Source organism: Falco biarmicus, chromosome 4, assembly GCF_023638135.1.
Source record: "Falco biarmicus isolate bFalBia1 chromosome 4, bFalBia1.pri, whole genome shotgun sequence".
Lineage (NCBI taxonomy): Eukaryota > Metazoa > Chordata > Aves > Falconiformes > Falconidae > Falco > Falco biarmicus.
The window spans coordinates 21,613,453-21,638,113 of NC_079291.1; the positions used below are offsets into that span (position 1 = coordinate 21,613,453).

Consider the following 24,661-nt stretch of genomic DNA (forward strand, 5'->3'; position numbering starts at 1 on the left):
GGCAGAAATAGAGAACTAAAAAGATTATTAAGCTCCTAAATGGAATGAGAATCAGCGGATAAGACTGAGGAAAGCTACCCTGTTACTGTCCCCACTGAGGAAAAAGAGGGAGAACCTAGCCATGATCCACTGTATTTCTCAGCAGCCAAGTAGGTCTACACTAGTCAATGTATGTGATAACAGACACAGGCAGCTGGGGTCATACTGGTGGGGGACAAAAAGGACATGTGGTGCGGTGGGTGTTAAGGGTAAAGAGGAGGAAGCAAAGCTTCTGGAGAGGGAACACTGGAAACCTTACAATGGGTTAGATGTTTTCTGGGGGCCTATGATAAAGTCAGTTATCCCAGATATGTGGTGAAGGAAAGAGAGATGTGGTTTGGTTTTGATTGTGGGATTTTTTCTTCTTTTTTTTTACTTTTCCTGTTGCAATAATCCTATGCATCTAGCTTCATTTGTTGTTGTTTGCAAAGAAAAAAAAAAAGTTCAGTTTTGTTCCCAAGTTTTATCAGAAGTTTGTTTCAGGTGCTCTAATACTTGTAAAAAGTGTATTCTGACAACATAACTTTCTTCAACCTAGCAGCTTATTGACTGACAAGCTTTCTTACAGCATCTGTTTGACATCTCATCCTCATATTAGTTTTACAGGCACATTCACATTTTAGGAAATCACTGATTCTCAAGTCTGAGATGTCACAAGTGTCTCTTTCTGCAAGTACTTGCCCCAGAAATGTTAGCTAAAATGTTTTATCTAACACCAGCCCTCCCGTTGTGTTGCACTACTTAGTTGTCATCCAAAAGAAGCTGCATTTTTATGAACGTATCTTAATAAGCAGTGGCCCGAAAGGCACCGGTATCTCTTTGTGCCTCTCTGAGATCACATGGGACTAACAGGAGGTTGCCTAGCGTACTAGGTATCAGTAAATCAAGGAAAATTACATAAACACCTCAGTTCATAGTTAATAACATCGTACAGATGAGTTGTAGAAAGAAAGACAAACAGGCTGATATTTGCATCTGTTTCACTCTGTGTTCAAATGAGAGGTGAGAACAAAGCATCACCCAGGGGCCAGAGCATGGCCCAGCATTTGGTTCATACACTCTCAGCCACGGCAGATTTGTGGGACATGACAGTGGACAGTGGTAAAACATGCAGGTGATATGTGATGCAAGAAGTGAGTGTGAAGGAACACTTCACACCATGAAGAAACGGTTGTTTCCCACCTTCAGCCCATCCTATCTGTCCCTCTGTGCTTATTTCACCTAAGTTTGATTTAACATGCATAAAATAAGTAATTATGTGTAGCGAGTATACACGGCGTGTGTGCATTTTCCTTTTATATGTCATTTTTTCCAGATTATTGGAACAATCCCACTGATGCCTAATCCAGTCCCCTCCAGCCAGGCAGCAGGTGGAGCTCAGGGACTTCAGGTACAGCCAATAACTCCACAGTTACTGACCAACGCCCAGGGTCAGATCATCGCTACCGTCATCGGCAACCAGATACTGCCAGTGATCAATACCCAGGGAATAACACTATCGCCGCTCAAACCAGGCCAGCAGGTAAGGTGTCTGCAGCCTGAATGATGTTTTGAGGAATCAAAACAGATGCACAGAAATCTTCTGCTCCTCACGGACTCTCTTGTGGCTTTTCTAAAGCCTCCCACATCTTTATCTTTTTTGATAACAACAGATGAATTCAATCATACATAGTATATTAGTGTGTATTATATGTGGAGTCATTATATAATGTATTCTTATATAATTTATTGATATATTCAGAGGTTAACCAGTTATTCATTTTTTTTATTATTTTAAAGGTCAATATAGGGCCAACTGAGAAATTCCCTGCAGTGAAAGCGCAGTAGGAATATGAGACAGAGGCGGCCTGTCTGGCCTATGAAGTTCCTTGGTTAGTGGTCAGCAAGTAGACAGGGCCTTGAAATGTTTTGGAACGTGTGGAGAAAAGAAAGAAAAATGTAAAACATACTAGTCTTCACTAGAAAAATGGATATGATTCTGCATATCTGCATAGACAGAAAGTATTTTAGGGAAATTATTACTCAGTGTAAGGCACGAGGTGGCTGACAGACTTCAGGATGGGTGCAGCAACTTCACCGAGCTCCAAAAAGATTTTTGTAGTTCTTTTTTGAGTACTCTAAAGTCAAATTCATTAATTTTGTCTGCATCTGTAGAGCCACCTTTTTTTCTCTGAAAGAGAGGAAATTGAGGATGGAAAAGACGTGAAATGTGATTACCAAAAAGGTACTTACAAAGGTGTCACTCACTTAAATGTTCGGCTTAGCATTCCTATTGCTGGGAGTGCTTGTTTGGTAGTCCTGCCTACACTTCCAGTCACAGGTGTCAGCCTTTTGTATGTTTCTGGAAATCCCTGGCCCCTCTGAATTCCAAACTGATGATTTTTTCCTTCTCCCCACCCCCTCCAGCCACCCCACCCCCCCCCACCCTTAAATTTAGTAGTAGAAAGCCATTGGATCTGTAAGATGAGTTTTTTGTTTGTTTTGAAGATGTTTCACATCCAAGTGGTTACATACTCTTTTTTCCTATCCTCTGTAGTATCTAGCACAGGCATTTGCCAAAGCACTTGTCATTTATCTAATTCTGTTTTTTTTAATGGGACCAGACTTCTACTACTGACAAGTGCTTTTGCAGTTGTTGCATGTACGTGGTTTCAAACAAACCGGGAGGGATGGGAGAGTAGGCTCTGTGTTCTCCAGCATGGGAAAGCCAGACAATGGAATAAGAGACTCAGCAGTTTACAGTAGATTTTCTGGGGTGGAGTGTGAGGTGAGATGTTTCTTTTTGAGTCCCCTGAATTAATTTCCTCTGAAGAAATTACATCTTTCCCTCCTTTATGGGAGAAACTCTTGAAAAGCATAACAATCCTGGCATTCCATCTGAAACTGAGAAATGTAGAAGTAAAGATGAGGATAGAGGTCCTGCATTATTCCCTGAGACCTCTTCACCTGCAGAGCGCCATGCCTTCTGATTCCTGTAGCAAAGCAACCTTTTCCAGGCAACATCTACCAGCAGTATCAGTGGGTAGAGAAGGGACAGAGGTGCGACCTTTCTCTGCACAGCTAGTGGCACTGGGCTTATGTAAAGGCATGCACTGTGGCTGAAGAGTGCAGAATGAGCAGGGTTTTTTACGGTGGAAAGTCACTGTTTAGCCATCTCGTGTTGTAGTGTACTGGTTCACCCAACCTTTGTGGTCATGTGCAATGATCAGCTGGCAGAGACTGTCGGTCAGCAGAGCTCTGGCTAGGTCCAAGAGCCAAAGATGTGCCCCATATTATGCTGGCCTGCCCAGCGGTGCTACGTAGGGAGAAAACATTATTTTGCCAAGATCAGCTTTGCAGAGTCCAGCCTGTGCCTGTCACACAGAGCCCTGAGGTCCCGGAAGGTGCAGGAAGGGCCACCAAACATCACGGCGCCTCCTCACCTACACCTGTTGGAGCCTGATCAAGACAGTGGTTTTGATTTGGGGGGGCACAAGTAGTGCAAATGCTATATGAAAAAGTAGTACACATAATTTTTATAGGAATCGCAGGAAATTATTTCTATGTATTTGTGCTCCCTCTACTGGCTCTTCTGCTTTTACTGAGGGAAGTCAGAGGAAATTTTGCCATTGATTTCAGCGGGAGCAAAAAAGACCTATGAGAGCCAGATTCCTCATAGGAATAACGCTGATGGACAGTCAAAAGCAATTGAGCTAGTACTATACAAACTGCCATATCATTTGAAAAGTAAATAAATTACCCAAAGGATAAGGAGATCCTAAATTTGTCTTATTGCCCAGGTAAAGACTTAGCCAAACTGTAGTGTCTGGCTAAAGATAACATATTCAGTCATGCATTTAAAACCTTTTTCTTGGAAGAACCAAGTGCTCAGACTTGGAGGGCTTAGCAGGAATTTCAAATATTTTTGAAAATGGTGTCACTCACTCAACATCTGGTGTCTTGTAACTTGATGAAAGAATCTTCAGAAGGGGGAATGAAGAGCACAAGACAAGTTTGGGAAAAGTTTTGAGACTGTCACGAAGAAGTAAATGAGGAAATAAATAATGTAGTAAAATGTTGCAGTTGCAGATGATCCTAGTTTAGCTTTCAACTTGTCACTTGGAAACTAAGTACTGCAGGAGAAGGAGAGGTGACTGCAAGCGATGATAGTAAGCTGCTGCCTGTTAGCTGAGTCACAGCAGTTGAACCTGTGTAGCCTGTTTCAGCTGCTAAGTAATGCATGCTAGTGCTTACTTTTTGCTTGAAGACTTAAATGCCTCAGATACTGTTTTTAGTCAGCTTTACTTAGGTAGACTACATGTGTTATTTATTCATACAGCTTTTTCAAACTTGACAGACTAAAGCCTCAATGTCTCATGGAAATGAGTTCATAGGTTACTTACATGTAGTTTAAAGCACTACTGTGTTGTAAATAAGTTGCTTTTTAATGTACACAAGCTACTCCATTTTAATCATATTCCTCTTTTTTTTAAGAACAAATAGATGTTTCTGATTCATGTTTCTTAAACTGCCCACAGTAGGGATTGTTCCTCTTTACATTTCACTGAGTAATTAAAGCTTCAGTGTTTTCACTGTTTTCCAAGATTTTGCTAAAATCTAAGTAGCAGCATCTATGTGCACACTGAGAATTCTCCTAGAAATCGTAGTGGCTTTCTAAAGCAGGCAGCTGTTTGCACTCCTGTGGTAGTCTGTGTTCTTTTTATCTCTGTTCATAAAGAAGTTTTTCTTTGCCTTTAATAAATGTTACTGCGCATCTCCCAACCATTTCAATTTCAACACTAATCTCTTTGAGATTTTATGACCAGAACAGAATGCCATGATCATAGAGAGGATGCATCACTGTTTTACATAATATTATATTTTCTGTCTTTATCTCAATACAGCCTAACATCCTGGTTTTTCTATCTTTGCTCATTGAGCAGCTTTTTCAATAAGCAGATGTATCCACTGTGATATGCCTTTGATTCTCTGATTAAGTCACTAAAATGATTCCTTTTAATGTGAACCACTTTGCACATATCAACGCTGAATTTCATCTGTCATAGAGGTCCCCTGGCATGTTGTAAACAGGATCTGTAAGTTGTTCATGGTATTCTGAAATAACTCCATGAATTCATGTGTTCTTCCTGCTGATTCAGCTTCACCACTGTCCACCATCTTTTCCTGCTGCTTCCTAAAACCATTCAGAAATTTGGTATAAACTCTTTGATCCCTGCTTGTAGTCTCCTTTCTTGAAAAAGGATGATTTATCCCGTAATTTTATCTTTCTTGCCTTTTTAAGCTGTTTATGTCTCATAATAGAAGAGTACCTTGTAACCTTAACTTTGCACTTCCTCCATGCCTCTCAGGAGGGATTTCATCAAAATCCAGGTTCTGTGGCTAAATGCGCATTTTTTTTCAAGAACGGATGAGCTTGTTGCAGCAACTTGTTAGCATTGTCATTTGCTATCAGATTTGAAAACCTTGTTTTAAAGTGATCTTTCACATCTTTAATAACACATGCTGACACCAACACAACTGACAGAAGAACTTGAACCACAAATTGGAGTCTTACAAAATTTAGGAAAGGATTCACCTTGCTCAGCTTAGTCATAGAGCAATTAGGTATGTGGTGGAAGGTAGTTAACTAGATTTCCTGTAGAGACAAAGAGACATAAACAAGGAGACATATGCATGTCCAACAGGCAACTCAAGCTGTTGAAATAATTTTTAAATAGGCTGAATCTCTAATAAGTATCTCAAGGTATCTGTTGTCTCTGTTGATGTGGGAGGGGGCTAGGATAGCTATTTTAGGATAGACAATTAATTCTTAGGTGTGTGAAATTTGGTAAGAAGAATCCAGCTGCCAGTGATCTCTGGGGCTCAAAACACATTCTTGCTTATGAATTCCTTAAACAGCTTTCCTAATAATTGGTGTTTTCATAACGATTTGCTTACCCGTACCGAAGCAACTTCTACACTTTCTATTGTTCTCTGGTGTACCTCATCAAGTGGGTTCTCTGCTTGCTGTTGTCTGGCTCTTTTCTTCTACATCTTAGGTTCATTAAATCAGGCCTGTAGTCCCACTTGTCCCCAGTCGTGTTTTATCTACACTGCCTGCCAGAACTTTTCATATTTCATCGTGTCTTATAGCACTACCAGCTTTGAGCTTCTGCCAACTCTAACACAATAAAACAAGCTCCTAGGCAGAATTTTCTTACGTAGTCAGTTCCCCATCTTCATTGTCATTGGCTATCATGCTCCAGATTAACTGTTGAAAAGACAGAGATAGCTCTCAGATGGGTCTGTGGTCATGCTTGTACATCTGCTTTCCAAATTTCATGCCAGACATTTTCTTTCTGCAGTCTCAACCTACTGTATACACCCTATCATCTCATTATCACTGCTCCATGCAATCCCTTGTTATTCTCTCCCATTAAAATCTAACCAGCTCTCAATCATTTTCTCTCTGCAGTGCTCTTATTGCTTTGATGCTGTCTTGTTTTATGAGAAAAGCACCCTTCTTTCACTGTTTGAATATAGCCACTAAGCTGTGTTGTCTCAATGCAACTTTATTTTTCTTTTGCTTTTTGTATGACTTTCAGTGATGAGGGTGACAATTTTTCCCACTTCTTTCTCTTTTCCTTTACGCATCAGCATTGCATAATTCCATTTGATCCCTGGATAAATTTACTAGCTTTTGGAAAGTCAAGATTACCAGACTATTTATTAGTACAAGGGACTATATCAGATTTTCCATGCCACAGCATGAACACTTGACTTGTACCTTATGTCTCTTCCTGAGCAGTTTTCTTTGTGGTATCTGCACTCGTAGGAGTAGGGCATCTCAAAGCAGTGTAAGGGCACCACGCCACTGGGAGTAGGAAGATACCACTACGTTATTTGTGTCATTCTAAGGAGCTGAGACACAGAGAGTAAAGCGCCCATCACTGTAGGAATGTTGCTGTTACCTTTGAATTATGCGTTTGCCTACACATTTAAGTCTGTTACTTTAATATTGACATTATATCGTTCCTGATGGGGGTCACAAAAATGACTGATACACCCAATTTGCATATAAAAATGTATCTTCTACAGAAGCCCAGCTGTGTCCTCTACCTCTTTCAGCGAGCTGAGAGACCTTCAGTTACAGTGTATGCTTTGAACATAGCTCTTAAACCACAGAAAGGCTTTGAGAGAACTTCAGCAGATGCTGTCAAAGTCCTGCCCCCAGTTATATCCACAGCACACCAGCACTTCTTTGCTGTCATCTTCGTTTTTGAGCTCTGTGCACAGCCTGTGTGAACTCCAAAAGCTTTATTAATCTAGTTTCCAAACATACCTATACTGTCAGTCTAAGCAGTGTTTATGCTATATATACTATACTATATACTGAGAGAAAAGATACTTACTAAGTATCAAATAGCTTTCATATTCAGATTCATGTATTCCCTTAGTTGATTAATCTAAATTAGAGTGATGGGGTACAATATTTGGGAAACATTTTGGCAGAGTTACCTGTGAAAGTGATTTGGCATGAAGCATGTGGATATGCATAACTTAATCTCTCCATTTGCTAGAAGGTTTAAGAAAACATTTTTGAAGCTCACGTCTGGTCATGCAGTATGAGTAGGTTTGTGTGCAAGACAGAATTCCTCTGCCATGGTGCTCTCAAATCATACAGTGACCATAGCACACTGCCCCTCTTCCTCAAAAAATAATGTATGGCACATTTTGGGAAACACACACAGAGCAGAGAATTCCGTTTACAGGAGAAATGGAAGCATGAAACACTTAAACTACTACTTCTGCAAGGCATTATCGTGGCATTTCAAAGTGTTTTGAAATGTCTTTTTGTATCAACCTATTTATTTTCCAGCACCTTCCATGGACTTTAGTCTTTACTAGAGCTAATGTCCATATTTTCCAGGAAGAACTAGCTGGCATCAGATAAAATTGAAAATCTTTATTTGTGTCATAAAGGCGATTGTTTAAAATGTATTTCTTACTTTTTGTACCACTCCTCTTAGTGTCGTTTCTTCTGCCCTTTTTGTTACGCTTGTCTTTTTCACCTCTGTCTTCCCTAATTTGTTGTGTTACCTCGTCTCTCAGATTTCCTTTTCACTGAATCATAGAAAAATAGGACTGGAAGGGACCTGAAGAGGTCATGCAGTCCATCCCCTCCCCCTAGGCAGGATCAACTGTCCCTATATCATTCTTGACAGATGTTTGTCTAACCTGGTCTTAAAAACCTTCAGTGATGGAGGTTCCCTGACATCCCTAGGCAACCTAGGCCACTCTCCTTAGCATTAGAAAGGTCTTCCTGATGCCTGACCCTAGCCTGCCTTACTGCAATTTAAACCCATTACTTTCTTCTCCCTTCCATTAGGTCCATATTTAGCCCTTGCTGTTTGTCCAAACTCTCTGTAAAACCAGTAGCAGTTCTTTTACGATACAGGGCGATGTCTTCTGAAAACTTTGTTCTTTATTTCCACTTAGTTTCTTTCTCTTTCCTTACCTTATGCAAAATACCTCCTTACTCTATCACCATCATGTAACTTTCTGGATGCAGGAAACATCCCTGATCTCATAAGACTTTAATACAGGACGGCTGTTGACCATTCCAGGCGTAGGAATATCCTACATGCATAATTTAAGAACAAAATTTAGTCTTACAAAACTAATTCATTCTTTGCCTCTGCAATTATCAAGCAATACTACTGTTGCTGTTGGCAGCAGCATGTAAAACTGATGTAAAAGAAATAAGAATCAAGCCCTTTGCATTTCTCAGTTTATTCTTATAAAATATTATGCTACACTTTATGCTTCTCATATTCATCTTATTCCTCTAGCTGTAGTGTGCATATGTGTATTCCTGCCAGATACTGATCAGTGTTGCATACAGTCATCATTCTCGACGTGTCTACTATATCCACCTACACAGAATGGCACTTACAGCAACTGCTTCTGTAATTTCTGTGCCTCCTTCTGTCTTTGGATGGAAAATGCACAACAGTCATAAATATAATTCATATCACATGTACGTGTCCAAAATTGGGAAAAGTCAGCTATTGCAAGTTCAAATTGATTCTGTCATCTAGAATCTAATTCATAATCTAATCGTCGCCTCTCCTTAAGGCTATTTCTGGAGTGGAAATTATAGTGGATGGAAAGAGAGAGAGTATTTTAATGCAATTTCACAACATAGATAACTATCATTGTTCTTTAAGCAGGACATTTACAGCTTAACCGTCATGTCTGTAAAACAGGGGGTGTGCTGGAAATTATGTAGGGAGTTAAAAGACGGAATCCTCCCTCAGTCCCCGGTCAGGCCTTAAGGTGACTCTTCAGCCTCTCCAACCACATTGCTCCCTTTTTCCTCACAAGCAGTGAGTTAGAAACCAACAGTAAACATCCCTTGCATATTTTATTGCACCTAAGGTCACTGTGCATCCAGACTTCACTAGCCATATCCCTTTTTTCCCAGCTAAATTTTGAGAATTTCTTACATTTGTTCAAAGATCGCCAGACATCTGAGAAGAAAACTGCCAAGCTTCTGGGTATCCCAGTTATTTCAAAAACACATTTGTGAATGCATTGTGCAATACATGTGCAGAGAATCAAACATTTCCTAGTCTTAACCAGCATACCGTGCATGGGCTAGGTAGTGGCTGTTTGCATGCTTTGCCTGCACAACTGGAGAATGCAGAATGCCCTCTCATTCTGCTGGTTCCTGGAAGCTTCACATCTATTGTGGATGTGCTCGGCAGTTGAACTGTTCACGGAATATATGCGTAGCATGGGTGGAAAATATTGGGTTTGCTATCTGTGTCGTACATGATCGTGTATTTCTCCCTAAGAAATACTGATGGAAAATAGCACAGAATTATAAAAAATTAAGACTGGAAGGTCAAGGTGCAAGAAATTATCCAGGCCACTCTGTTGTTCGCAGGCAAAGTAGCTGTTCTGCTATTTGTCTAACTTGCACCTAAGCACTCATAGGAACTCCACAGGTTCCCCCAGCAATTTATGCCAATGCCTCACTGCCACATTAGACAGGTTTTCCCAGCATCTAATTTGAATATTCCAGTTATTGTGCTTCATTCTCTCCACTATAAAATGTGAGAGAGACTCATTCTCTCCTCCTTTCATTAGCTCTGCCCATATTTGCGGGAGGCATCATATCCCACTTAGTCTTCCCTTTTTTGGATTAAACATGATTAATCATTCCAGGTGTCTTCATAAGCATCAGGTAACTCCCAGGCCTTCAGCCACTCTAACTCTTCTCCAGTTTCTGAAGTGTGGCATCCACCTGTGGACATGGTGTTCCCCCAGCAGAGGTCTTCCCAGTGCATAGTAGAAGATAAGATTCTTCACATGCACTGCAGACATCACTCCTCTTCACACAGCTTGGTATGGGAGTTGCCTTTTCTTCAGTTTTGCAACACCCCAGGATGGCTGGTGGCATGCTCAGACTGACAGGATCATTTTGAATCCTAATCCTGTATTCCAGCCTATCAAAAGTCCCTCCCAGTGTGTCATTACCATGTAAATTTACCAAGTATATTCTCTTCTCCATCATGCAGGTCATTAAGAAAATATTGAGTAGTGCAGAACAAGGCCAGGCTTCTGTGAAGCACCCTACGTGCACGCGTCCTTTCCCACAGATAGATATCTGGCCTCTTGGGTTTGTTTTCCAGCTACTTTTGCATTCATTCTGCAGCAATTTCATCTAAACTATGTTTCCCTAGGTTATAAAGAATGCCACACGAGGGAGTGTCGAGAGACTTGTAAAGTCAAACCACCTACTGCTTTTTCCCTGTCCGCAAGGCCAATTACCCTGTCTTAGAGGGAGATCAGATTGGTTTGACACAGTTTGTTCCTAACAATCCATGTTGTCTGTTGCTATGTTGCTACCTTGTTTTCTTGCGGGTGCTTACAAATTGTTTGATTATTTTCTTCAATACTTTTCCACGGGTTGAAGTTTAGTTGACTGGACTATAATTTTGCAGATCTTTTTTTTTTTTTTTTTTAAAGATAGCTACTGCATTTGCTCCTCCGCCCTTGCAGATAAGTGCTAACATCTTTAAGACTGTTCCAGATAGCACAAAAGCATCTAACTCATCTAAATACAGTCCTTTTCTTTCCTCGCCTAGGCTGAAATCCTTAGTTTTGCCAGAGATTCCATCAGACAACAGACCCAGAGCCCAAATGCCTGCCTGTTTCTGAAAGCTGCTGTCTGGAGTGATGTAGGCATAATGGATGGGCAGTCCTCCTAGTGGTCTGCCTTCCCTAGAAGATATTTTAAATGTACACATTCTGGGGTGGGAGCTCTCTGTAGATAAAATCCAGCCCTGGAGTGAAATTTTTTTAAAGATGCCCAGTGCTTGCACGAGTCTGAAGTCTGGAAGCCTTTCAATCAGCTTCTCAGCTATTGTCGCTTTGATAAAGTGCCAGTTTTCTTTTTTTAAAGTGTGCTTGATCCAAAAAAACTCCTTGAGATAATAAAATGCTTTCTTTTATTGATCCCCAGAGAAGTCAGAATAGGCTAAAACTGGTCAGATAAACAATTTTCATTATTATTAAATGGCAACTCAAAGTTTCTTGCTTCATTTTGTGTTATATCATTCCATGTGGGAGGTAGAAAAAGGAGTTGTAATTTTTTCCATTCTTAAACAGACCCGTAACAGGAATAATGTCATCAAAATTGTTCATACGTATTCCACAGAAAAGTGTCATCTTGAATGTGATCAGATACCTTTATCTACTGTGCCATACAATTTGTTGTCTACTTAGCATCAGTCATTTCTATGTGTTCTGGGAGCATATTATATATAATTTGAGTATTACTAATGAATTCAGCTCCTGTTCTGAAGTCATTTATTCAGTTAAATATCAAAAGATAAAAACTCACACTCCTTAGAATTCAAGAAATAGATTTAAATTACTGTCTTCAAGCAAGGCCAAATAGGCCTTTATCTTTCCCCCTTTCTGAGAATGCAGATAACAGCTATCACTTAAAAGTGAAGCCTTTTAGTACATTTTTGCAATCTTTTTTGATCAATATCAAGAATCAAAATAAAATAAAGGTATAATAAGTAGCAATCACCTGAGTGTATCAGGACTGTATTACTGGGCTCTGAACGGGCAGGACTGGCCTACTAGAGACCAATTCAAAACTGTAAGGTCCATTGTGTACCTTCATTCTGCAGAGAGACTGCCCTTTCCATTTGCTGGGGATTTTAAGTAAAAATCAGTACCAGACAATGTTCCTAATTTTCAGTCCCACATGGAAGCTTGTTATAGGCAGAAGGGTTTAATGGTTCTTTCCTTTCCCCTAGTGAACAACCAAACACTACACTGTTGTAAAATTCGTAAAAAAAAAAAAAAATAATTTGTAAAGGCAAATTCATGTTTCACAGTCTATCATTTGCATCTGCTGTACTCACTAGACATTTTAGTATGTCACAGTTGACATAGTCTAGATGCAAATGGAGCTCGGAGGTTTCACTGTGTATTTTAGGCAAGGACAATTTATTGATTGAGAAATAAGATTTCAACATTTTGGTTTGTTTCCTAGATAATGTCATAAACCAAATTACTCCTTTCTGCAGGAAAGAGGTTTTCCCCTAGTTTATCTTCTGTTCCCCATTCCAGCTCTTCTTGGCCCTGGTCCTGTAGTTGAGAGGATCCCTCTGAAACAATGCTGATTTATTTGAGAATCCATGTAGGGAATAAAAGTCTGGCTTCATGAGTCAGAAAACAGGTAAGGACGTGTATTTATTAAATCAGAATGCTGCTGTGGATGTCATAGGTCTCCTGTCACCCATTTCAAACAAGTATTTAGCTTCTAATTAGTCTAAGTACCTGGTTAAACTGAGAAAAAAATGGAAAGTCAGAATTCAAAAGAGCTCAGATTGCCTCTGCTGTGACACTGTCACCTGAACTAAGTCCATGGTATTTAATGCTCTTACGGGGTTTGTTCCCCAGAAGTAGATGGATGAGATGGTGCATTGAACGTTTCCTATTACTGCTTCATTTTCTAAATACCTATTTTTACATTTTAACATATAGCTCCATCAGCCCTCCCAGACGCAAGTGGGACAAGCAGCCTCACAATCCAATCTCCTGCATTTGGCTCACAGTCAAGCATCTATGTCTCAAAGCCCAGTGCGTCAGGCTTCCTCTTCTTCCTCCTCATCCTCCTCCTCTTCAGCTTTGAGTGTTGGCCAGTTAGTCAGCAGTAAGTATTGCTCCCTGGCTCTCCTTAATTCTCCCCTCTGTTTGTCCTCACTGCTGAGTTTCCTGATCTGCTTTCCCTCCTTTTTTTTTTTTTTTTTTTTTTTTGTTCATACAGTAGATTGTATATTGCTAAGTAGAGTGACTCTTACCAGTGAGAACTGCTAAGTGCTGTCGTGGATGGGGCTTAAGGTAAACGTGCCTTGAGAAATTGTAATCAATGCTAAAAATGGCCATACAAATGGTAGCAGCCCTCAACTGACTTATGAGGGTAATTCTTAGAACTGAAATATAGTTCACGTTATTTGGAAATGAGGAGGTTTTGAATCAGTTAATATAATGAATTCTATTGCTCTGAACTTGGTGGGCAGACTGATTCTCCTGCTTTGGGTTAGGCTGTTTGTTGCTGTTTGTCTGCTTAGTTAGTGTAGCAAACCACTTTACATACCCTGGCCCTACACAAATCCGGAGCGAGAGTCCTTTCTTGCCAGGAAGAGCTTGCACAGTTTAAACAGGAAGTGTAACGTGGGAAAGGAGAGAGAAGCACACTGCAGTGAAATACTGAGTTTCAGTGTCAGGATGAGAAGAGCTGACCTCCTGAACAGCCCTTCCTTCCAGATCACCTAGTTCAGAGTCCTTGCTATTACTTCATCAGCATTAACTTTGGTCTTTAAATAGCAAAAACAACAGGTTGCAAGTATACATAAGAAGCATTAACAGTTTTTGCACATCTGCAAAAATCTGAGTGTATTGGATGACCTTGTTCAAAGATACTCCATGTCCATATTTCAAGTAAACAAATACTATAGCTCACACTGTATTGGTAATGTAAAATATATGACTGTTACAAGCTTATGAAGGGCTTGGGGAAACTGTCATGCAAGGGAAGATGTGAAAAAATCTTGGTTAGATTATTTCAGAGATTGTTTACATGGGGAAATTACTAGCAGAGCTATAGTGGTAAAATTATGCCGGTATAACTCCCAGTGTGAATACTTTTATTCTGGAATAAAAATATCTGCATTGGTAGCTGTAAATACATAAACTACATAGATACAGATATAATTATAGTGATATAAATATACTGCTATTGCTCTGTCAGTAAATTTTCTCATGTAGACAAGCTTGTAGGAAGAAGACAAATAAGAGGTTTTACGTTAAAAATACATAAAGTTACCCCTGTCTATGTGAGAAAATAGACTAAAATACCTAGTGCAGAATAAGTTGCTTTTCAATGGCTAATCCAGAATACCCTCCCTGGTGGACACTGCTATTAAAAAAATATTCTAGAAGAACTATTGAGGGGTACTCTACCCCACAATAGTTGTTCCAATCAATTTTCCTGTGTGGATAAGCGCACTACACAATAGAAGCAACAGAGAAGAAGCCCATCTATGTTTACAGGATAAATCCATCAGAAGTTAGGAGATGCTAGAAAAATAGTTGCTTGTTCTACTGTATGCAGTTTCTCTTAGAACATGTATTTTATGGTAACGATATACGTTGTGATTAAAATCACGCTATCGTGATTTTTTTCTTATCCTTCTTTCAGTGCATTCCCAGTGGAATTGTTCTAGGGGTGCATCAGAATGACTAATGCAACAGGCGGGCTGTGGTCCCAGAGTTTGTTCCCTACCTGATTCACTACACTGTTCCCCAGTTTGTGTTACATTTGAGGTAGGGAGCTATAGAAGGGCAAAGGATGGTCTTGCTTCAGGTGGTAGAGGGCTGAGGAGCTGAAGCTTTGTCTGCTGTGTAAGTCCAGTGCAATGGCAGGCAAGTCACTTAAAACAGATTCTTCACAAGTGCTCCCTCAATATCCAGCTTGAAACTCTGGACTTTAATTTACAGAAGAGCCTGGTACTCACAGAGTTTTAAGTGCACTTACACTATGGAACTGTATAAAGAACCATTTAAAGACACAGTCTAAAAAATCATCTCCTTTTTGACCTAGACTGGGTACCCAGAGATGCTTTTTCCTTTAATATCTGTCCACTTCTCTGTGAATGAGAAAGGGAAGACCCTCATCTTGTAGAAATACAAGAAAATAAATTAAGATTTTTGAAAAACAGAGGAGCTCAAGAGGAAATATCTTCGGTGAATACATGTCTGGGGACCAACACAGAACAAGTGAAAAGGCAATACACCAACCAGTTCCCCCGTAACACAGCACAGTTCATCCTGTGCACTGGAAGAGGCAGGGGTCTGGGGAAAAAGAACCGATAATCTGGGGCTGAAAGACTATGCTACACTGCCTTGTGGGCTACTGTAACTCCAGCATTCTGTAGCTTCAGAGTGCTGATTCATGCAACGATAAGGATGTTCTTTTAGCTTCGTTTTTTGCTTGGATAAATTTCAGGGTTGTTACAGAAGCAGAATGGTAATGTGAGTGAGTGATATGGTGAGATCATGCTTATATTCATAGCTGGAAATGAGACCTTCGGTCAGTTGACTGGGCGGAAAGGCTGATAGGTTCTGTTATCATCCTGGTGGTCCTGCCCTAAAAAGGAGTAAGACACATGCTGTGCTCGTGGATTTGGCTGAGAGCCGGGGAGTATGAGGCACAGGGGTATCAGTTTGGGGAAGGAGGGAGACACTAATGAACACAGACTTTTTACGTGTTCCTCTCAGGCTTAACTCCATTCACTTGTCCTGTTCCAGTCCCATTACTTCCTCACGCTGTTCTCCACACAATCTGTGCTCCCCTTGCCTCTGTGCTTTTGTTCCTCTTGCCTCCTCCCTGCAGTCCTTTCCCTTCAGTCCATGATTCCTCAGCTTCTCTTCCCGTTTCAGTTCCCCTCCAGCTCCATCAGTCTCTGTCATCCCCAGACCATATCTGTGTCCCCTTTACCAGCCTTTTCATTAGGTGGCTTTTGTCCTCCTCTGCCTTGTTTCATCACCAGTACCACCTCCTTTTCCCTGTTTTCTTTCCTCTGCCACATTGATTACTACTCTCTGCACAGTCATGCCCTCTCTCCTCCCTCCACTCCAAACTCAAATCCCTGCTCCTTAGTAGGCTTCAGGGTTTTTTTCATCATTCCTTTTGCTTCAGACTCAAGCTTAAGTTTTGCCCCCTCTGTATGCAAACCATGCAAACACCACTCTGAAAGGCACCAGAGGAGTGTGGGAGATGATCGCCAAGAAGAGAAGCGAGTCAGTCTCTCTGTCTTTACTGCTGCCCTGGCCCAAAGCAGGCCACAACGACAACCATGGGTCTGGGGAGGGGGGGGGGGGGGCACGGAGGGGGGAGAGCGATGTTGTTCTTTACCATCTAATTCAGCTTTAGGCTCAAGCATCTTCAGTACAAAGAAAATCCTGAACTCCATGCAGAGGTCTAGCAAATCTCTGCTGAGTAGATATGAGCTTTGGAGGCCTACCTGCTTGGGTTTGTTGGAGACAGCTTTTTACTTGGGATGGCAAGAAGCCCATTACTGACATAACAGCTATTTCCCTGATGCCTGTCAAAGCCATGCTTCAAGCTGTAGGGAAACTGAAACTTTATAAAGAATAGAGGTTATTACAATTCTCTTTAACCTGGGGAGAACATGTTTTATTAGCCCAATTCTCAGAAGTAATTGACCTGAAATAAGAGGCAAATGCCAGGCAAGCTCAGCCATGGTCAATACCCTACCTGAGATAATGAATGGCACAGATTAGATAGTTGGGGTGCTTCTCCCTTGCTCAAAAAAAACAAACAAAAAAAAAAGTTCAATTAAATCAAGTAGGGAACTCAGAGTAAAGAAAATACTTTTCATACAGTCAGACTGAGGAAGCTGTGGCACTTGGGAATTGACCCACTGGAACCCAGATCTTAAGAGTATTCTAAAGGAAGAGGCTATTGATAGGGATCTCCTGTAAAATAGATGATGACAATTACACATAAATAAGAAGTTCTGTAATTGTTTTAGAGTTATGTTTCCAGCTTCATCTAGCTATCATCATCAGTTATTCAGGACCAGCAGACTGAGTAGTGCAAGGGACAGATCAACTCATTTCTGCCATTTACATAGCATTATCACACATACAGAAGCAAAACAGTCATCTGGATGATCCTTAATGGCTCTCCAGGATCTTCTGGAGAGCATGTATCCAGGCACAGATGGGAGCTAATACTGGATGCACAGGCCTGCTTGCTTGATCTGGCACGTCAGTGACAATGTTCCAGAGCATGAGAGAGCTACCTGCTGGTTTTTAGTAGTGTGGAAAGAGCCTACAATAAAGAAAATATGGTCAGTTCAGTAGGAATAGATCAAACTGCCTGTGTAATGAAACATGAAAAGGCAGACAGGATGTTCAGTGTTCCACGTTCCTTGGTTTTATTCCTTTTACTTTTCATTCTAATCATACATATTTTTACATTTTTTCTTTAACGTGTTTCCTAAGTAAAAAAAAGTTGCATTACCCCCCCCTTTTTTTTCAATTCCCTTTATTTTCTTTATTTCCTATCCTTTTCCCCACCAAGATTATTATGTTCTATATAGCTTCTCATTTTTCTCTCACCTTTGGCCCTTCACCCCTCACCAGCAACAAGTGCTAGTTATTTAAAGACAAAAAATTACAGTTGTTTCCAAAGAAAGGACACTAAAGAGAAGCTCTGAAGGCAAGGACTGCAAGATTCATCTCTACTCTTCCTGTCCCTTCTATATGATTTCGTCATATTTTCTCATCCTATCTCTGTTCTCTTTTGTCTCCTTTTTCTTCACATTCAATTCTACATGTTATTCCTTTTTTTTTCCATTTAATTTTCTTCTTCTCAGATGCACCCCTCTGCTCTTTTCTTTAACTTTTCCACCAAATGATCTCTTTGTGGAAATCACTTGTTTCCCCTCATGCTCTGAGACTTGTGTCTCTATGAAGTTCCTTCCTTCCTTCCAAATTCATTTTACTGTCATCTGTTACTATAAAATTAAAATGCCTCCCACAAACAAATTATTCTTCTTTCTTTCCCCTGAGCTCCAGTCCATTTTCCATTAACAATGTTTTGTCCTGCCTTTCTTATCCAATTTTCTTTCCATTGGACTTCCTCTGCCAGCTATTTCTTCTCCTGTCTGACTGGGGAAATCATCCCCAGTAATCCTTCCCATGGTAGAACTCTGTGCAACAGAAATTTACTTTCTCCTTCAGGCTGCACTGATTTCTCTGTAGCCTTTCTTTCCCCTAACTATTAAAATCACAGCATATTTGCACTCACCAACAAACTCATGCAGGATTTTCAGAAGAATTCAAAAGTGGGAGTAGTGTTCCCTTCAGTAGGAAAAAAAGGGATTCAGTACAGGAGAGTCTGTGGATTTTTCTTCCACTGTGCTTGTCCACCTTCACAATCCATCAGGACATGTCAGGGAATTTTAGCTGACTTCCTTTTCTGGGGGAATACATACACGTATCGCCTAAAATGGTCCCAGACAACTCTCTCACCTTTCTCCAGCACCCAATGATTTCATAGATGCAACAGCCGTTGTTTTATCAAGGCATAATGTGCACTGGGAGACTTTAAATGCTGTTACTGTATGTCCCCACTTCTCAATGAGATCGGTATTCTTTATTTTCCCATTGGCACTGTTCTGCCTTCCCTAGGATATCCACTTAATTTAAGCGCCAGTTTATTTACAGTCTTCAATAAGCTACTCTTCCTAAAATGTGAAGTGCAGTATACACTTCAACATTCTGAGAGCTCAGAACTTATTAAAACAAAGTCCGTGATCTATTTGTATATGTTTATATATGTGTATGTGTTAGTCCACACAGTCTAAGATTATGTATTGATGGTATTTTAATGGCAATAGAGTAAAACACACTGGTGCTGTTACATGATAATATCAATAGAGTGGTCTTCTTAGTACGATTTGAGATTTATGAAGCTGACAGAAATCAAGGGACTAGTTCTGTGGATTTCAAAGGGCTTTGAATCACACCTGAAGTAGAAGTGGTTCTGATTTAATACAAACACTATTTTCCCTAGAGTTCAGGGATAAAAGGCTTCGGTGTTCTAGCCCACCTCTGTTAGTACTTCCCTCCTCCTAAAGACACTATGTAAGAATGAAGCCTCTATCTCAACAGATACTCCACCATATTATATTACAATCTACTCCCATACTCTTAAAGTGCATCACAGTTTTTTTTCTCAAGGAGAGCTCAGCCTAATTGTTTCCTCATCCAAGCTCCCTGAGCAGGAAAGGACTTTCCATGATATTGACTGTTGCAACAGTGCCATACCAGAAGGATCAAGCAGACCTTGGCGGAATTTCTCTATGACCATGTGCGAGTAAATAACCCTTTAGCTTGCTTTCTTCCCTCTTTATTCAACATGAGTTGGGGTGGTTTACAGGTGCCAGTTGCCATAGCATTTGCTACTTTGAAAATTCTCTGGGAACACCTGAATTGTCCTTTGTCACATCCCTAATAGCCTTAGTCAGAGTCCTTAAAGTGAAAGAAGGAAAGAGGTGAGAAAGGTCACCCTCTTAGTGCACTTTGCTCAAGGGAATCTTTGCGGCTGTTATAATTTATGAAATTTTGTACACTTATCCGTTGCTGTTCAGAGACCCAAAGGACAAATAAGCACCCAGCTCCATTCTGTATCTCTGAAAATCAGAACTGGTATGCTGGATAGACTGGGGGGGGGGGGGGGGGGGGGGGCGTAAGTAGGAAAATTTCACACCTCTAAGGCAACTGCTTTACAAACTTGAGTGGCCCTTGTCGTAGCCCCGACTACTTACAAGCAAATGGTATGCACTCTAGCTTTATACTGAATGAGTGCATGCCTGTGGCACAGGTGAGCTCAAGCACAGCACCAACAGGAGGGACGGTTCTGAGTGTGCAGCATTGTTGAAACTAGGTTCAGCCCACGTGCATGTTTACCTGTATGCATATTTCATGTGGTCCCTGGTTGCATGCACGAGTATTTTTAAAATAAGATTGCTGTATGTGCTCAAGCTACAAATAGATACAGGCTAAATTTATATAGCAGAAAAACTTTCTATCTGTCTATTATTGGACTAAAAGATGTTTTTGTTAGGACATTTCCATCATAAGGGAATTTTACATCAGGTTTATAAACCCCTGAAAATAAAAGCTTTGTTACTGTAATGCTGCCAAGCCCTTAGCTATAGCAGTACTAGCAGGAGCCACTCTCATAAAGGGTTCAGAATAGTAATGTAGTCTAGTACCGTCCTTGGACAACTGCTTGCATTTACAGAAATTGATGGGTTATTGTGCTGCAAACTTTTCACCTAAGAAGTCTGAGGAATGAGGTGAAGAACAATAGAGATGTCTCACTGGGAGAATGGCTTCACTACACGCAGGATTGCACAACACTTTGAAATCTTCCACCATCCCAGTCCCATGCTGTCTCCGACTTGGCAAGCACTTTCATTTAGCCAGGGATCAGTAGCTTGGGGGGAAAAAAGTTCCATTCTCCAGCTGTTGTGTCATTTCCCTTGATAAGTCCTAAATTGACCGAGTTATCCAGCACCAAAGGAGCTTTCCTGTGGTAGACATGCTTTATTATGTGCCCTTTCAGGGACAAAGGCTTCTGTGTCAGTAAACTGCTATGGAGAGGAAGGACAGATTTATTCTCACAGCATCATAAGCATTATCTTCTGAGGGGCTCGTGTAAAAATAAAAAACTGTGCAGCATTACCATCCAAAACCTAATGGCTGATGTTGCTGCTCCTTGATTATCAGCCTGATGGGAGGCAGAATGAAAAGCCTGGAAGACTGCTTCTCAGAAGGGCATCTTTTAAAAGATGATTTTTAAATTAAGGAGTTTTTTAAGGCAGCATTTTGCTTAGGCTTGTTCATTTGCTGGGTTATTTTGGACATTTGGCTGGCAGTTGGAGTTGGATATTGTGGAAAAGGGAAGGAAGGTTTGTAAAGCTCCTTATTTAGCATTAATTTTAGATAAAGCAGAGTCTTGATATCAAATTTAAAAAACCCAAGCAGTTTGTGCATATCTTTAGCCCTCCTCACAGACTGCAAACAAATATATTAACACCAGCCTTCCTTCTGTGTGTGATAAGAAGGGGAAATGGGGAACATGACTTGTCAACCTGGGGAAGGTTTTGCAAGGCACAAACTGCAGCGAGCCCAGGCACCCCCTCACCCTGAGATGAGTTGGCCATTTTCAGGAGTTCAGCAACAAAGTATATCTTTGAAAATCTTTCACCAGCACCCGGAAATGCAGCCACCTAGTTAGCGTTTTGGCAATCTGACATGCTTCATAACACATCTGACAAGGCAAGCCTGTTTCTGTTTGGGGAAGAGAAGGGGATCGGTGTTAAAAAAAAAAAACAAACAAAAAAAAAAAAACAAACCATGAACGTCTTGACGACCAAAACGGGTATAAACCTAGCCCACTCATATGTGACGCAAAGAACTGACATGATTAAAAAATATTTCAACAGATCCTCAAACAGCCACTGGAGAGGTGGATGGGGTGAATCTGGAAGAAATCCGAGAATTTGCCAAAGCTTTTAAAATCCGGCGCCTGTCCCTTGGCCTGACACAGACTCAAGTTGGCCAAGCCCTAAGCGCCACCGAAGGCCCAGCCTATAGCCAGTCTGCCATCTGCAGGTAACAAGTTACATCATAAACTCTCCTCTTTGTTGTTAATAATTACTCAGCTGATTGCGAGTGGCATGCTTGTGTTTGAATCTCATGTCTTTAGCATGTATTACTTAATTCGGGACTTAAATTAGCCAATAATGTTGGTATCTGGCAGATCAAATGCTCTTATTGTGTACTGCTAAAGTAATTTTAGTCTTTTTTTTTTCCTCCTTCTTTTTTAAACAAGTGAGAAACAATATTCCTGGCATTGAGACTTAATTCAGTAGACGAGCTGGAGACCCTGCTGATGCTGGATAAGCACCAGCTGACCCTCTTCATACTGTGCCATTTTCTACAGATAGGGTTACTGAACAAATATTTCATGGCTGCATCCCTGCTAAGTTAAAACCTGTATTACTGTGGTTAGCACTTCACATATAGGATGTTAATGATGATTTACCTAGGCAACACAGAAGGGAAAAAATTATCCTTCCTGCTACCTTGCAAACCAGCAGCTATTCATCTTTTGTCACCCAAATGTTTACTAAAAAACAGACAACCCATATATGCAAAGCAGAAGCAGAAATCTGTCCTAATCATAAGAAATGATAATACAGTCTTGACAGAGTTAAAGTAGTTAGAAGCAAACACCGTATATGCATGTGTGTTACAGTAATCCCATGTTTATGCATGAGGTAACAAACACACTTAGGTAACAGCTTTTTCCTCTTGGGCAATGCCTTATAGTCTTTCTCCATCAGTGAAAGCCAAGAAACCAACTCTAAGCTCATTTAAGTGGATTTTGTTCTTGGTGATCCATGAAATGCTCTGTCTTTTTATCTGCTCTTTATACTTTTAATGTATTCCCCATAGAACGGAAGTGTACTTTTCCTGCAGTTTAAGACTAAGGTTATAAATAACATCAGTATGGGGTAGTGAGCTTGCAGCTCACATTTTGCTCAATGATTTTCCATAAAACCCATTGATTGTTGTTAAATACAAAAAGCTCCATAGGATCCTCTCACTTCTATGGTCTCCCCTACTGTTTTTTCTTATAAGATACCTCCCTGTAGAAAATAACCTTTATTCAGTCTATACAAGGATACTACTGCTGGGAAATTTGTTTCAAGGCTTGTATATCGCTATACCAAACAACATGTACTGCAATATCAACACTAACAAGCAATGCCAATAATATGAATGCTATTGCTCCTTGTTGCTAAGCATTAATTTTTTAAATGTTTTTTTTTTTTTTTTCCCTGTGGTCAGTTGGTAAAGAATGCCTAAAATGGGTGGAGTTTTTAGCAACTGCTAATTTGTGGTAGCATTAAATTGCTGTTTAACATACTATACTTTGAAGTGATAGATTGCAGTTTCTTTTGCTTTTGTCTAGTTTGCTATCTTCTCATTTCTTCCATCTACCTCACACCTGAGAAAGCCACTGGGGATGGTTTCATTTTTCCTAAGAGAAAGGGTTTCCCACTAACCAATTATAATGAAAACCCCAATAAAGATGAAGCTGGAGCACAGACATGGCTAACAAAAGGCCAGAACACGGAGACCTTTTACAGAGCGCTCCTTAGAGGGGAAAATTGCTCAAAATCTGAGGACTGGGTGCAGAAGCTGGTCCCAAATACTTGCAAGGTTATAGGGTTTTTTATTTCCTTTGGCTGCCCCGGATCAAGATCATTTTGGGGTATAATAACTCGCTATGGCTGTGCATTTCTTGTTAAGCACCAAGACAAGCTGCTTCAGTGGCAGTATGCTGTTCCTCAGAAATAGTAGTTCTGACTTTTCTTTTAATGGTAACAAAGGAGTTTCAGTACAAACTCCAGGGTAATGGAAGGGGCAGTAAAGTAAGCAAGTTGAATGACCACCTCAGAGAGAGAAGTAGAGTCTCCTGGTGGCCTGTGCAGGTCATATCAGCAATATACCCCCTTGCTGAGATGTTCTGCGTGCAAATAATAGCATTTTCTTAACTGGAGACAGTGCATTCTAAAACGTACACTTCAGCTTGAAATAGCACTGGACACCAAGCAAGGACACCTCACAGCCAACACCACACTAGGATCCCAGGCACCAGTTACAAATTCTTTGGAGTGTTGTTATCTGAAACTACTCCTTGTCTTCTTCTTTGTTTGTGAGAAATGCTTTGTTTCTTGCTGGAATATTTCCTGCAGCTGCCACATGCTGAATAGAGACACTAAAAAACTGCCAACTCCAGTCGGCGAGTTACTTTGCACAAAGGCATTGGTTCGGTCGGTCTCATCTCCAGAGCATGTTGTGATGAGCGGCGGCAGCAGCGGTGCTTCGGCACCGGCTGGGCTGCGAGTGTAGCAGCACCATGTGATAATTGTGTCCTTTCCACAACGTTAAATACCGCAGCGCGCGGGGTGGGCATAACCAAAGCAGGGAAATATGAATGGGTGGCATCAGAGGACTTGGGTTAACACTTTTTTTAATGCGTAGCAAGAGAGGATGAACTCGGCAAATGAAAGAAAGAAGCACTTATAAGACTTGAAATGTGAACTCAGCTCTTCTGCTTGTTTTCGAAAGGATTAAAGCTTTGTGTGGCTGCTTTTCCAGATGTTTTATAATACTTGTAAAATCTGGTTTGGCAAAAGACTTGTGATGGCAAAATGATATATAGAAGACCTCATTTACAGGAAATGATATCATTCTGGTACAGTTTGCAGAAATCCCACAATAAACCCAGCTTGGTGCCACAGCATATTAGTAGACTATTATGCTGGATTTCATCTGGAAAACATGAGTCTGTCTTTACACATTGTGGGGGCAGTCAAGATAATTGCAAAGTGTCCAGCTGTTTCAGCTGAACACCACCGTAGCTATGGGAATCTTT

At 40.6% G+C, this 24,661-nt stretch overlaps 1 protein-coding gene across 1 annotated transcript in view; it reads left to right on the forward strand.

The window, feature by feature from the left end:
* POU6F2 (POU class 6 homeobox 2) overlaps positions 1-24,661 on the forward strand; it is a 253,434-nt gene that overhangs the window by 224,379 nt on the left and 4,394 nt on the right. Inside the window, exons 6-8 of the mRNA XM_056338528.1 lie at positions 1,355-1,561; positions 13,093-13,261; positions 21,657-21,825. Of these exons, the coding sequence (XP_056194503.1) occupies positions 1,355-1,561; positions 13,093-13,261; positions 21,657-21,825 (545 nt within the window). The remainder of the gene's footprint in view (positions 1-1,354; positions 1,562-13,092; positions 13,262-21,656; positions 21,826-24,661) is intronic.